We start from the raw sequence: 14,184 nt of genomic DNA, 5'->3' as shown, positions 1-14,184 counted from the left end.
TTGTTGAAAAAACTTAAGTCACATGACCAACCTGCTGGCCCAGGGTTTTCGAATTGTGCTCACAGAACAGTTTGACAGACTACAACTTAAAGACAAAAAGAGAAGAAAGGTCTCTCCCTGGCTCTCTCTCTCATGAATTTCCAGGTCCACTGAAACCACTTAAACCTCAAGAGAGAAGACTCCTACATCGAAACAAGTTTGAAAGCGTGCACTGGGCCCCAATGAAATGGCAAGATTTAACTGCAACCAAAGACTCTACACCAAACTCAAAAGACAGTAAATGAGCTATTGCTTCAAACATTTCCCCTTTATTCTTTCTCCTCTTCCGTCTCTATCTGCATGTTTATCGCATATGCATGCTAGCATGGTCGCATCACATATTCGCAGTAGTTTTAACCAAATTAGAGAGTTTTAAAGTTAATAGATTTAAACAAGAAAGGTGTAAGTTTAAGAAAACCTGTCTGGTTGATTTCTTTGCCACTACAATTGGAGAGCGTTGAAAAAGGATTCACTGAGGGGAGGCTAAAACACGGTGTTTTAAAAATTAAACCTTGTTACAGTTAAACCAAAGGCTGAGAAGGAACCCCTAGACCCCTTTCTCACCTGGTTGTAACAGCTATGAAGTACTTTGGGACAGCCTGAGAATGTGAAAAGCGTCATAGAAATGCCATTCTTTCTTATTGTTGCAAATATGTACAATGAGCTTTGAAAATGGAATGGGTGGCATGGTGGTACATTGCCATGAGTTCATAACTAAAATTTTCCACATTTGAGTTCCTGTGTCAGGAACGGACACAGAAACTGAAAATTGAATTAAGTGCCTTGGGGTGTTTTATTATATTAAAAGGTGCTATATAAATACAAGAAGTTGTTGTTTAAATAGATGCACCATGAGTTGATCACTTGGGTTCCAGGTAAAAAGACAGCCATTCCTCAGGTTTTTCTAGTTCCAACTTACTTCACCCATAATATTAATGTCATAATTTGAGCAGCCCAATTTTATACTGGTCACAGTAAGACAACCCTGCAAAACTGAGGTTGCTGCAACCATTGCCCAATTTCATTTTTACATAATAAGATCAATTACTAAGCATTGCAATGCCAAAATATGAGAAATCATGATCAATCAATTTTCAAAATCTTATCAATTAAACATGGAGACTGGACTGGCTGCAATCAGATTAGAATTAAAAACAAGCTCCAAAAGCATAACATTTTCACCATGGTTTCCATTTCAATATTGTTCCTAATGCATAGGTCAATTTTAAAAGAGATTAATACCCTGCCTTACTTTGTTTGGGTGGAGTAGAAAACTCAGCAAAGGGAAGTCATTTTCTCAGAACCTACAATACAGACTATAATGAAAAGTTTAATCATGAAGTATGGTGTAGCTGGAGGGGAAAAATACTTGTGCAATAAAAGGAGCCTATGCTCTTAAACTCAAATTTTGAGATTATTCTATGACAACAGAGAATTCAGATAATTCATTTATATGAAAAACAGCCACTTCAACCATTTCAAAGTAATTTGAACAGAACTGCTGACTTCTGCCATGTTTCCATGGCAGCCAGTCTTTTTAAAAAAAAACATTGAGCAAATCAAATTCAAAGGTGGCTAAGCTCAAAACCATTATGGGTTCTCTATGCAAATTTTATTTAACTTATTTGGCAAAATCCTCACCTGATAATTCTGATCTAAAACGATATAGGGTACTGGTATTTGTCTTGTGTTAATACTATATCTTAATAGCAAATCACTGACTTACAATATATAAAAGAACTTCAAATATTGCTTCAAACGATAACTGAATCTGTAACTAGAACTGCACCTACCTTTCCCCAGGAATGATGTAAGTTTCTAGGTAATTTGGCATCTTTATTACTCTTGGTTGAAGTTGCTTTAAAATCATCATCTTGACTGTCCATGATGCCTAACTGAGAAGTTAAATCATCCATAAATCAAGGTTTAGTTCCATTTCCTTCTCCCATAGTGTTAGCTAACACTTCAATAGTAGGTACAAGAGCCTAGCTGTGAACCAGTGGAAGTCATTGAACATCTTACTAATAGATGCAATGCAGTTGCAAACCATCAGATGCATTTCCTATGTTTCAAAAACTATGGTCTTGGGTCACAAATGTATTGCATAATGGTTTCATGCAGGACCTTCTGTTAAACAGTTACATGCAGAGAAAAAGTACTACAGGATAATAAAAATCAATCATCAACTCTTACAGTATTAGTTTCTCCTATATTTTGAAGGCCAGTTATGATAAGTAAATTCTCAACAATGCCCAAAGGATTATTTATTCAATACATTCATGCATTTTACTTAATCTCAGTTCTTGGCTTTCAGGTTAATGATGACAATGGTTTGAAAGTGAAAGGTAAATTAATTTGCAAAAGCATTAGACTGACCTTCCAGAAGGGATAAGGTCTTGAGAACAGGACTCAATGTTTTACACACCCTTCTGAAAAAGATCTAAGCAAAATACCCATTTGCGAAGACTGGAAAATATAGCTACGGAACTGACTTTAAACCCCTTATCTTCCAGATCCTGTAAATAATGAATAATAGGTCCAAATCCCAGCACCGTATGAAATCTCTTCCATAGTTTTAGGTGACTAGAATTAAATTATTCACATACATTAAGCGTTTTCTTGGATTTCCGATTAGCTAAAACAGGGGAGTCAATATCACTGGTACCGGTCACCTGCAATACAGAATAATTGCATCAAAGTTGAACTCATTTACTACTGAACATGGAAACAACATTGGTCATCACAAAGCAACACAAACAAGAATGTGCTCTTCCATTTTAGCAACTTTTTGTGTGGGACAGCTTCAAATTCAATTAAATCATTCCTCCTCTCTTTCCAGTTTTCAGTTTTGTTTTTGCTATCTTTTTGGTTTCCTTTGGTCACATTCCAATGCCCATCAGAAAAAAGGAAAGAATTTTGCTGCTATTCGTCACCTATTATTGCTGGAGTCATTCCACTTTCTGTGAGGAAATACCCTTCAGCTGTATGAAGTTCTTCCCCTAGCTACAGTCCAAGGAATGCAGTGCAATGCACTGCAACCCCCTTGGATTGTCCCTCCATGCACCACAGTTGTCAGCGCTTCCCATTTCTGCTTTAGCCTTTCATGCAATGAACATAAAAATGCCCACATTCAAATCTGTTTAACCTTGACCATTTAACGAGTCTTCCCCTCACCCAAGGGGAAATGATGTTTCAGTTGGAGAGAGACTTGGTCAGACAGAACTGTTTTCAGTTTTACACACCAAACCACAGGAAGCATATATTGGCCTTGGAGGGGGTAGAGCCCCAATCCACCAGGATAATGCCAGGGCTTTAAGGATTCAATTATGAGAACAGGTTGCATGACAGATATAGTTCCTAGGGCTAAAGGGATCAAGGGATACAGGGAGAAAGCAGGAACAGGGTACGGAGTTTGGATGATCAGCCATGATCGTATTGAATGGCGGTGCAGGCTCGAAGGGCCGAATGGCCTACTCCTGCTCCTATTTTACTATGTTCCTATATTTCTATGAATTGGAAGGTTGATCCAATCAAGGTCTTTAAAATAATAAAAGAATTCAGTAATTTAGATACAGAGAAACTATTTTACCTGGTGGGGGAATCCAGAACACAGGGGCACAAAACTAACATTAAAGTCAGGCCACTTAGGAATGAAATCATGAAACATTGCATCACACAAAGAATAGTGGAAATCTGGAACTCTCTCCCCTAAAGTCTGTGGATGTTGGGTAAATTGAAATTTTGAGACTGAAAGCACTAGATTTTGTGTTAGGTAAGGGTATGATGGAACTATATAGCAAAATGATGCCATTTGGCCACCGCCACCAACAACAACTTTATTTATATAGCCCCTTTAACGTAATAAAAGGTCCCAAGGCACTTCACAGGAGTATTATAAAACAAAATGCGACACCGAGCCACGTAAGGTGATATTAGATCAGATGACCAAAAGCTTGGTCAGAGGTAGATTTTAACGAGTGACTTAAAGGAGAAATGCGAGGTAGAGAGGCGGAGAAATGTGAGAAACGTATTCCAGAGCCAAGGGCCTAGGCAACTGAAGGCGCAGTCACCAATGATGGAGCAATTAAAATCGGGGATGCTTAAGAGGCCAGAATTAGAGGTGAGGCTGGAGAAGATTACAGAGATAGGGAGAGACGAGACCATGGAGGGATTTGAAAACAAGGATGAAAATTTTAAAATCAAGACATTGCTTGATGGGGAGCCAATGTAGATCAGCGAGCACAGGGATGATGGGTGAATGGAACGTTGTGCGAGTTAAGACATGGGCAGCAGAGTTTTGGATGACCTCAAGTTTACAGAGGGTAGACCAGCCAGCAGTGCAGTGGAATAGTCAGATATAGAGATAATGAAGGAATGAGTGGAGGGTTTCAGCAGATAAGCTGCAATGAAGCAAACTCAGGGATGGAAATAGGCGGTCTTATTGATGGGGCAAATATGAAGTCGGAAGCTCATTTTGAGTCAAACATGACAGCAAGATTGCAAACAGACTGGCGCCAGGAAGAGGGATGGGGTCAATAGCTAGGGAACAGAGTTTGGAGCGGGGACCAAAAATGATGGCTTTAGTCTTTCCAATATTTAATTGGAGGAAATTTCTGCTTATCAAGTACTGGATTTTGAATAAGCAGTCTGATAGTTTAGCAACAAATGGAGGTTGAGAGGGGTGGTAGGAGGTAGAGCTGGGTGTCGTCCGTGTACATGCGAAAATTAATGCTGTGCTTTCAGGTGATGTCACAGAGGGACAGCATGGAGATGAGAAACAGGAGTGGGCCAAGGATAGATCCCTGGGGCACACTAGAGGTAACAGTGTGGGAGCCTGAAGTGAAGCCATTGCAAGTGATTCTCTGGCTCTGATTAGATGACAATGGAACCAGATGAGATGATGGCGGTGGCGGCGGGGGAGGGGGAGGAGGAGGAGAAGGAAAATTTACCTTCATCACAGTCACACAGTCACAAACGTCCTTTATGACTTTGCTAAGAGCTGTTTTGGTACTGTGGCAGGGGCAGAGACCTGACTGGAGGTATTCAAACATGGAGTTCTGGGAAAGATGGGAACAGATCTAGAAGGCGACACCACAATCAAGGATTTCAGACAAGAAAGGGAGGTTAGAGACGGGACAGTAGTTTGCAAGGACAGTGAGGTCAAGAGTTTTTTTTTGAGAAAGGGTGATGACGGCAGATTTAAAGAAGAGAGGAACAACACCTGAAGAGAGAGAACAATTAACAATATTGGCTAGCGTTGTCTCATGGACAAGATGGGCTCAAAGAGGGCATGAGGGGAAATAGGAGAGAAACTGGAGAAAGATGTTGGCGGGGGTGGGAGGCAGGGAGAAGGGATTTGGAAAAAAGGTGGGTAAATGGAGTTGAGGTACATGATCTAACTGAATGGTGGAATAGGCTCAAGGATAAGAATGGCCTACTCCTGTTCCTATGTCAGCAGCTCAGAACTATGAATTTGAAGTACCCAGTGTGCATGTGCTTTCCTGCACATTGTTAGTTAAAAGAAAATCTACATTCATTCTATTCAAGTTTTGACATGAGAAAAATGCCATTTGAATGAACATATAGGAAATGTACCTTGGTGCCAGTTATTATGTAATCCACTCACCTCTGGAGACTCAAGAACACCGACTTTTATTCTTTTACAAGGTCTTCTGATAACTTCATCTTCACTCTCACTGTTGCAACCACCTGAGGAAAGAAACATTTTCCTATTCATCAGAAACATAGTTAATTATTTATCATAATTTCTTTAAAAAATCTGACAGTGGAACAAATATTTACATAGAGAACAAAAGTACTGTTGCTTAATGATCTTTTAACTTTATACTTTATTCTTTAGTTTGAAAGCATGGTTTTGTATACAGGTCATTATTTGCAGAATAATTACATCTCACTGGGATACTATGCTAGTCTGAATATTTCAAGCACAGCCTTTATTTTGCTGTCAGTAACTGCAGTTTCATAGCTCATTCGCATTCACAACTAAACTTCCATTAACTCATGACTGTCTCCCCATTTACAAACCCCTTTCTTATTGAACATGCTGTCACCTCCCAAATTCCTGCCCAACTTTCCCACAACTCCATGATGGAATCTCTCCAATCAAGTTTCTGACTCTGCCACAATTCTGAATTAGCCTTAATCAATGTCACAAATGACATGCTCAGTGAGGGTGATGCATTTTCCTCCTCATCCTTCTCTACCTCTAGAGTCTTTAAATCAGTTGATTGCACCATCATCCTCCAACTGCTGTCCTCCATTCTCCATCTAAGTGGGATTGCCCTCATTTGGCTCCACTTTTACCTATCCGATCATAGCTGTGGCACCTCCAGCAATGGGTTCCCTTCCTACTGCGGCATCATCACCTCAAGTCCCCCAAGGATCTATCCCTGGCCCCTCCTTTTCCCAATCAACATCATCTGTAGCCATGTTGTCAGGTTGCACATGGATGCCGATGACACCTTGCTCTACTTCTCCACTCTCTCAATCCCTCTACATTGTCAGACTGCTTTGTCTGGCATCCTGTTTTGAATGAGCCACAATTTTCTCCAGTTAAACGTTGGGAAACCAAAACCATCACCTTAAGGCCTCACCACAAACTCCCTCCCTCCCCCTCACCGCCCCCCCTCCCCCTCACCGTCACCATCTCACTGAACCAGGCTGTTCACATCCTCAGCATCCTATTTAAAAGGAGCTGAGCTTCAGACCCCATTGTCTCTCCACTCCCCCCACCCCCCTCCCACCCCCGTACTTCCATCTCTGTATCATCCACATCTATCCCTGCCTCAGCTCATCTGCTACTGAAACCCTTAGCCATGCCTTTAACCTCCAGATTAAACTATTATCAATGCTTTCCTGACTTTAAACTTCAGTGGATCCAAAACTTTGCTCCCCATTTCCAATCATCCACCAAATCCCACCCCATCAGTCCTGACCGGTGAGCCTGACGTCAGTGGTAGGGAAGCTGCTGGAGAAGATACTGAGGGATAGGATCTATTCCCATTTGGAAGAAAATGGGCTTATCAGTGATAGGCAACATGGTTTTGTGCAGGGAAGGTCATGTCTTACCAACTTAATAGAATTCTTTGAGGAAGTGACAAAGTTGCTTGATGAGGGAAGGGCTGTAGATGTCATATACATGGACTTCAGTAAGGCGTTTGATAAGGTTCCCCATGGTAGGCTGATGGAGAAAGTGACGGCGCATGGGGTCCAAGGTGTACTAGCTAGATGGATAAAGAACTGGCTGGGCAACAGGGAGACAGAGAGTAGCAGTGGAAGGCAGTTTCTCAAAATGGAGACGTGTGACCAGTGGTGTTCCACAGGGATCCGTGCTGGGACCACTGTTGTTTGTGATATACATTAATGATTTGGAGGAAAGTATAGGTGGTCTGATTAGCAAGTTTGCGGACGACACTAAGATTGGTGGAGTAGCAGATACTGAAGGGGACTGTCAGAGAATACAGCAGAATATAGATAGACTGGAGAGTTGGGCAGAGAAATGGCAGATGGAGTTCAATCAGGGCAAATGCGAGGTGATGCATTTTGGAAGATCCAATTCAAGAGTGAACTATACAGTAAATGGAAAAGTCCTGGGCAAAATTGATGTACAGAGAGATTTGGGTGTTCAGATCCATTGTTCCCTGAAGGTGGCAACGCAGGTTAATAGAGTGGTCAAGAAGGCATACGGCATGCTTTCCTTCATCGGACGGGGTATTGAGTACAAGAGTTGGCAGGTCATATTACAGTTGTATAAGACTTTGGTTCGGACACATTTGGAATACTGCGTGCAGTTCTGGTCACCACATTACCAAAAGGATGTGGATGCTTTGGAGAGGGTGCAGAGGAGATTCACCAGGATGTTGCCTGGTATGGAGGGCGCTAGCTACGAAGAGAGGTTGAGTAGATTAGGATTATTTTCATTAGAAAGACGGAGGTTGAGGGGGGACCTGATTGAGGTGTACAAAATCATGAGAGGTATAGACAGAGTAGATAGCAAGAAGCTTTTTCCCCCAGAGTGGGGGATTCAATTACAAGGGGACACGAGTTCAAAGTGAAAGAGGAAAAGTTTAGGGGGGATATGCGTGGAAATTTCTTTACGCAGAGGGTGGTGGGTGCATGGAACACTTTGCCAGCGGAGGTGGTAGACGCGGGCACGATAGCGTCTTTTAAGATGTATCTAGACAGATACATGAATGGGCAGGAAGTAAAGAGATACAGACCCTTAGAAAATTGGCGACAGGTTTAGATAGAGGATTTGGATCGGTGTAGGCTTGGAGGGCCGAAGGGCCTGTTCCTGTGCTGTAAGTTTCTTTGTTTTTTGTTTTTTTTTGTTTGACATTAGTGACCTACAGCGGCTCCTGGACCCCCAATGCCCCCAAATTAAAATTTTCATCCTTGGATTTAAATCCTTTATGACCCGATGCGTCCCATCTTTAATCTCCTCCTCCCCATTATCCCCCAAGACTGTTTGTGTCACTGATTGACCTTGTGCATCCTTCCCCATTTGCTTCAGCCCCTCATTGACATCCACGCCATCTCGGCCCCGTGCTCTGGAATTCACTCCCTAAACCCACTCTCCTTTCCACCTCTTTACTCCCGTACGACCCTTGTAACAGAAACCCCACATGCCGCATGGAAATATTAATTTTGTATGGAACTTTGCCAGAGACTTTTACTGGATATTACAAATAACTTTTAAAAAGCAGAACAAAGCAGCTAAAGATGACCACGCACGAATTTGCACATAAAGAGCCAAAGGCCGACTGGAGACAGAGGTGATTACCCAGTCTAGCCTGAACAATGGGGTGTTCTCTGATTATATTAACTGGAATGGTTTTGTCAATGATCGTCAAAAGCCATCAACACCCAACCTCACCACCAACAACCCCCCAACCACCAAGTATGTCTGAACAGCCTTGAATTTCAAAGATCATACCAGAAGGTGCTGTTTCAAACAAAGAGGTGGTCACATGTCATGACTGCCTGTGTAACTCTGGGAGTTTGTGAATTGTGCCTCAGAAAGACAGTAACTGAAATCCAGGGAAGGAACGTCTCCTCTCTCTCTCGCTCTGGCAAAGTCCCAGGGAAGCCTCGGCTGCAGCCAAGCCTCAAATTTACAAATCCTCACAGTCAACAACAGAGGGCACAGATAAAGCACCTCTTCTGCCTTCTGGAATCAGAGAAGCAAGCCCGAAATGTGCACGTGGCCCAGCGAAGACTTCAGGATTATAATTTCAACTAAAGACACAGACTCAGTATTTGAATTCAATTTACTACAGACTTTACTTCAACCCCTCAACTCTATTTTCCCTTTGTAATCTATTTGTATGTGTGCGTACCGCTCGTGTGAACGAGAGCATGGATGCGTCACACATTTTAGTAATTTTAACCTGTTTAGAGTGGTAAGGTTAATAAACTTGCATCTTTCTTGTTTAAACTCAAGAAAACCTGTCTGATTGGTTCATTTGCAATTATATTAGAGGAACAGGAGCAAGTGCTCACTGGGGTGGTAAGTTAAATCATTGTGTTTAAAAAGATAAACCCTGTTGCGGTCAAACCAGAGAAGGGGCAAAAGGGGAGCCCGAGACCCCTTCCTCAACTGGTCGCAACACCCTCCTTAAAACTCTCTCTTGACAAAGCCTTTGGACACCCCTCTTAATATCTCCATTAAGAAATAGAAGCACGAGTAGGCCTTACACCCCCTCAAGCCGACTCCATCATTCAATAAGATCATGGCTGATCATCTACCTCAACTCCACTTACCTGCCCTATCCCCATATGCCTTGATCCCCCGAGTGCCCATCTTTAGCTTGCTGCCCACTTAGTCTGCTTATGCTTTTGTGAAATGCCTTGGGATGCTTTACTATGTTAAAGATGCTATATCAATTCAAGCTGTTGGGGACTCTCCACATGAAATTATTCACTACAGATCATCCATTGTAACGTAATAAAGGTGGCAGAGTAGGTTAAGAAAGTGGTTAATAAGGCATATGGGATCCTGGGCTTAATAAATAGAGGCATAGACTGCAAAAGCAAGGAACTTACATGAACCGTTATAAAACACTAGTTCAGCCTCAACTAGAGTACTGTGTCCAATTCTGGGCACCACACTTTAGGAAGGATGTAGAGGCCTTAGAGAGGGTGCAGAAAAGATTCACAAGAATGGTTCAAGGGATGAGTGACTTCAGTGACGTAGATAGAATGGAGAAGCCACTAGGGCTGCTTTTCTTAGAGAAGAGAAAGTCGAGAGCAAATTTCATAGGTGGTGTTCAAAATCATGACAGGCTTAGACAGAGCACATAGGGACAAACTGTTCCCATTGGCAGAAGAGTCAAGAACCAAAAAGAGAACATTTTTCATGCGCAGCGTGTGGTTAGGATCTGGAATGCACTGCCTGAGAGTGTGGTGGAGGTAGATTCAATTGCAGCTTTCAAGATTCAATTGTGGCTCTCAAAAGGGAATTGGATAATTTTCTGAACAGAAAGAATTTGCAGGGCTCTGGGGAAAGGACAGGGGAGTGGGTCCAACTGAGTTCTTGCAGAGAGCCAGAATGGACATGAAGGGCTAAATGGCTGCCTTCTGTGTTGTAACCATTCTATGATTCGACATATTATCACCTCACTAAAATGAGAACAAAGTAGTCAGATTCAAAAGTACACTGAACTTAAACCAATTGAATAGGAAAAGGGTAAGTTGGTGCCAATAACCTTGATACTATCATATGACTTGGAGGGGGCAAAATGAAGAAATTTATCAATTCCAAAGCAAGGTGATGTTGGAAACATTTCTAGGATTCAGTAATAAATTATTTGTGGATGGATCAAATATGCAGAATCATTGGTTATTCTGAATCCTGGAGTTGACTGATTGAAAAATGTTAAAATGCAAATATGTATTTCCAAGAAGCAAACATTTTAGACCCTAGGTATACAGAAAGTATAACACTGAGTGAATCATAAAGCAAATTCCAGATGGGGGTGCTATACATCAGGATTTCTCACTGCAAAGTACAAGAACAGTGAAGAAAACTTCAAGCACTTGTTAATGTAAAGGTACAAAAGAAAGAAAGCCACACTTTCACAAAGTACAGTTCAACAAACTGATTTTTTTTTTAAGAATGAAGATTTGAGATTTTAGCAACAGATGTGTTAAGTGTCAGCCCTAATGTTAAAAACTCGAGGAACAGAAACATTATGCAACCATTATATTGTTTCGGATGCCTCAGCGGCATTCAATACCAAACTGAATCGTGCTTTTATACTTATCTAGCTCTACTTGCAAATATGCAGCACATAAATTTTAAAGAATATTTATAAATATTTGTAGAACTCCTCCTGAAAGGCACAAGTATCATTTAGGTCTCAGAGGTTACCGTAGCATATGAATAAAAACAATACCATAATAAACAGCTGAAAAAAGACACTGATTAATCACAGACATAGTATACACAAAGTGATTTTTAAAAAATGATTTAAATGGAAAGATTGGATTGGAGAGATATAATCCTAACAGACTGATTAGACGGAATCAGAAAACAGAGAATCATACAAGTATAGATTTTCCCTGTTCCAAAAGTGATCGGCACCTCCATCCACCACCTTAAATATTCATTCCCGCCATCACAGGTGCACAGGGATAGCAGTGTGTACCAGCTACAAGATGCACTGCAGCAACTGGCCAAGGCTCCTTCGACAACACCTTCCAAACCAGTGAACTCTAACACCTAGAAGAACAAGGGCAGCAGATGCACGGAAACACCACCACCTGCAAGCTCCCCTCCAAGCCACAAAGCATCCTGACTTAGAACGAGAACACCATTTCCTCACTGTTGCTGGGTCAAAATCCTGGAATGCTGCCCCTCATCAGTTCAGTCATGAACTTATTGAATGGCAGAGCAGGCTCAAAGGGCCGACTCCTGCTCCTAATTCGTATGTGCATATGTACAGTGGGTGTACATACACATGAACTACAGTGATTCAAGAAGACAGCTCAGCACCACCATCTTCTCAAGGGCAATTAGAGATGGGCAGTAAATGTTGGCCTTGCCAGCGACACCCACATTCCACAAATAAACATTATAAAAGCACCTGAAAAACAGATGGCAGAGGAAAAATCGGCACTGATCATGCTTTGTGCCTGAACGGTGCTGCACCTAATCCTCAAGTTTTTATGGTAGTTGTACCTCAATTGAGTGCAAGAATGCAAATTACATACGTTATTGGCTTCAGATGGCCCTGAATTTCCTGAAAAGGTCCAGGTGCGGGTCAGCGGAATATTAAGCAAGCCAAGAAAACCTGGCACTGGTGCTTCCAGAGCTGACATATAGACCCTTTAGTTATTAGCGCCAGAAAGCCACAAAATCACAAATTTGCAACTCATATTCTGAGAAAGTGTCATGTGAAGAATAAGGAACTTAAAATTTATGTTTTGACCACAACTATGTTTTCTCCAGAATGGGGGTTTGTGGGGGGGGGGGGGGGGTGGGGGCAGGAAACGATGCCTAGTTTACCAATCCTCTCAATATTCCAAAATCATTAGCTTCAGAATTAATTGAATAATTCTGCGGCTTCTCCTGCATCAGTTCCTTCAACATTACTGCTATATCCAAGGAGCAGTGCTTGCCTATACTATTTAAATTAGGCCCCATGGGACTGAGGTTCTTATCCTGGAAGAATGTACTTTTGGATGGGGTCTGCATGGGAAATTTGGTCTATTGCCTTTTACAGCTTTGTTAATTCAGAAACCAAGTACTGTATGGAGAACTGAGCCTCAGGAAGCAGAATCAAGGTGCTCTGCAAAAACATTTCAAGGACCAGCTGAAGAAACAACTCTCCTTGGCTGACATTGGACAACTGATGTGGGAGCAGGAAGCTGCTGACAGGAACAACGGACGCTCAAAATTCAGGAATGCTATGTACTGGTTTGAGTCCTTAAGACGTGAAGCTGTAGGAGAGAAATGTCAAACGGAAGGAAGCTGCTTCTGTCCGGGCTCCCCCAGGTCAAGACCTCCTGTGCCCCAAATGCTCAAGAGCCTGCAGATCTATAATTGGACTCTTTAGCCACCAGCTAGCAGTCCAGCACCCCTAGTGCCAAATCTTCCCTTGATCTTCGTCTGCTAAGAACTAGCCATCATCAACTCAGAAACTACAGCACTACCCAATTGAACTTATCTGTAAATAAAATGTTCTTTCACCTCCCCCCCCCCCCCCACCCCATAATCATGAAGGTAAAATTGCTTGACAGAGCATTTCTAGCACTGCTCTCTCCCAGGTTTTCCACTTCACCACACCCATAAAAATAAACAAATCATTTTATCTTGGAACCAATTCAGAAAGGAATGCCACATTTGGTTGCGAATTAACCCAACCACTTTATTGGCAGCGGTCTTGTATCAGTACACAGAACAGTGCAGCCATTTGAAAACACAATAAAAATGTGGCCATGGAAATAAACAGATTCAACGCTGGCGATACACTGCTGCTGAATTCAACAATGAATTTAGGTGCTTGTATTAAAATGCTGGGTTTGGTATGAATTAGAAATCAAGTTTAGATTTCAGCTATATTGCAAAGTCCTCATCTAATCAAAAATCAAATAGTCAGCCAAAGCTGCAAGTTTGGGTGCCAGTGCAGAGCTCTAATGTTCAATCTAAATGATTCCTGAACAGCTACAAACTCAGCATTCAATACACACCATTGCAGCTCACAGTGGAACTCTGCTAATAGTTTAAAGTTTAGTACTTTTCACTTGAGTATATGCTACTGCAGCAAATGGGAATTCAAAGTCTTCCAGCCATTAAATATTACTATTTTACTATTTAATTATTTGAAGCATTACAGGGGAATGTGCAAACATGAAAATTAGTATCAACATGAAGAACATTATTCCCTTGTATTTTTAAAAGAAATGTAGTCACTTCAAATTAAACCCGAGTTTCAGGGCTCCTTTTAATATATTTTATATTAGATGCGACAAATGAATGACAAAAATTCAAACCTGGTTTGCTTTTGCTGATGGATATCAAGCTGCATGCTAGCTTGAATCATTTCCACCCTCCCTCACATTTTTGCCTTTTTCCTCACTAATTTTCTTACATCCCCTTCTAAAGGCATTGGCTACTTGCAA

At 41.6% G+C, this 14,184-nt stretch overlaps 2 protein-coding genes across 8 annotated transcripts in view; one reads left to right on the top strand and one right to left on the bottom strand.

Moving 5' to 3' along the window:
- Positions 1-14,184, top strand: part of LOC137373693 (alpha-1-antiproteinase-like) — a 269,343-nt gene that overhangs the window by 91,760 nt on the left and 163,399 nt on the right. The window lies entirely within an intron of this gene.
- fancm (FA complementation group M) overlaps positions 1-14,184 on the bottom strand; it is a 155,026-nt gene that overhangs the window by 21,953 nt on the left and 118,889 nt on the right. For 2 of the 7 annotated variants that reach the window (XM_068038866.1, XM_068038862.1), the window contains 3 exons: positions 5,666-5,748; positions 2,646-2,711; positions 1,833-1,934 (listed from right to left, as the gene is read on the bottom strand). In XM_068038866.1, the coding sequence (XP_067894967.1) occupies positions 1,833-1,934; positions 2,646-2,711; positions 5,666-5,748 (251 nt within the window). Of the gene's footprint in view, positions 1-1,832; positions 1,935-2,645; positions 2,712-5,665; positions 5,749-14,184 lie in introns of those variants that run through there. The other 5 variants (XM_068038865.1, XM_068038869.1, XM_068038863.1 and 2 more) reach the window with 4 other exon arrangements.

This window comes from Heterodontus francisci, chromosome 9, assembly GCF_036365525.1.
Source record: "Heterodontus francisci isolate sHetFra1 chromosome 9, sHetFra1.hap1, whole genome shotgun sequence".
NCBI classification, from domain to species: domain Eukaryota; kingdom Metazoa; phylum Chordata; class Chondrichthyes; order Heterodontiformes; family Heterodontidae; genus Heterodontus; species Heterodontus francisci.
Note: the sequence above shows the minus strand (reverse complement) of the source record. Positions and strands in the feature narration are given on the sequence as shown.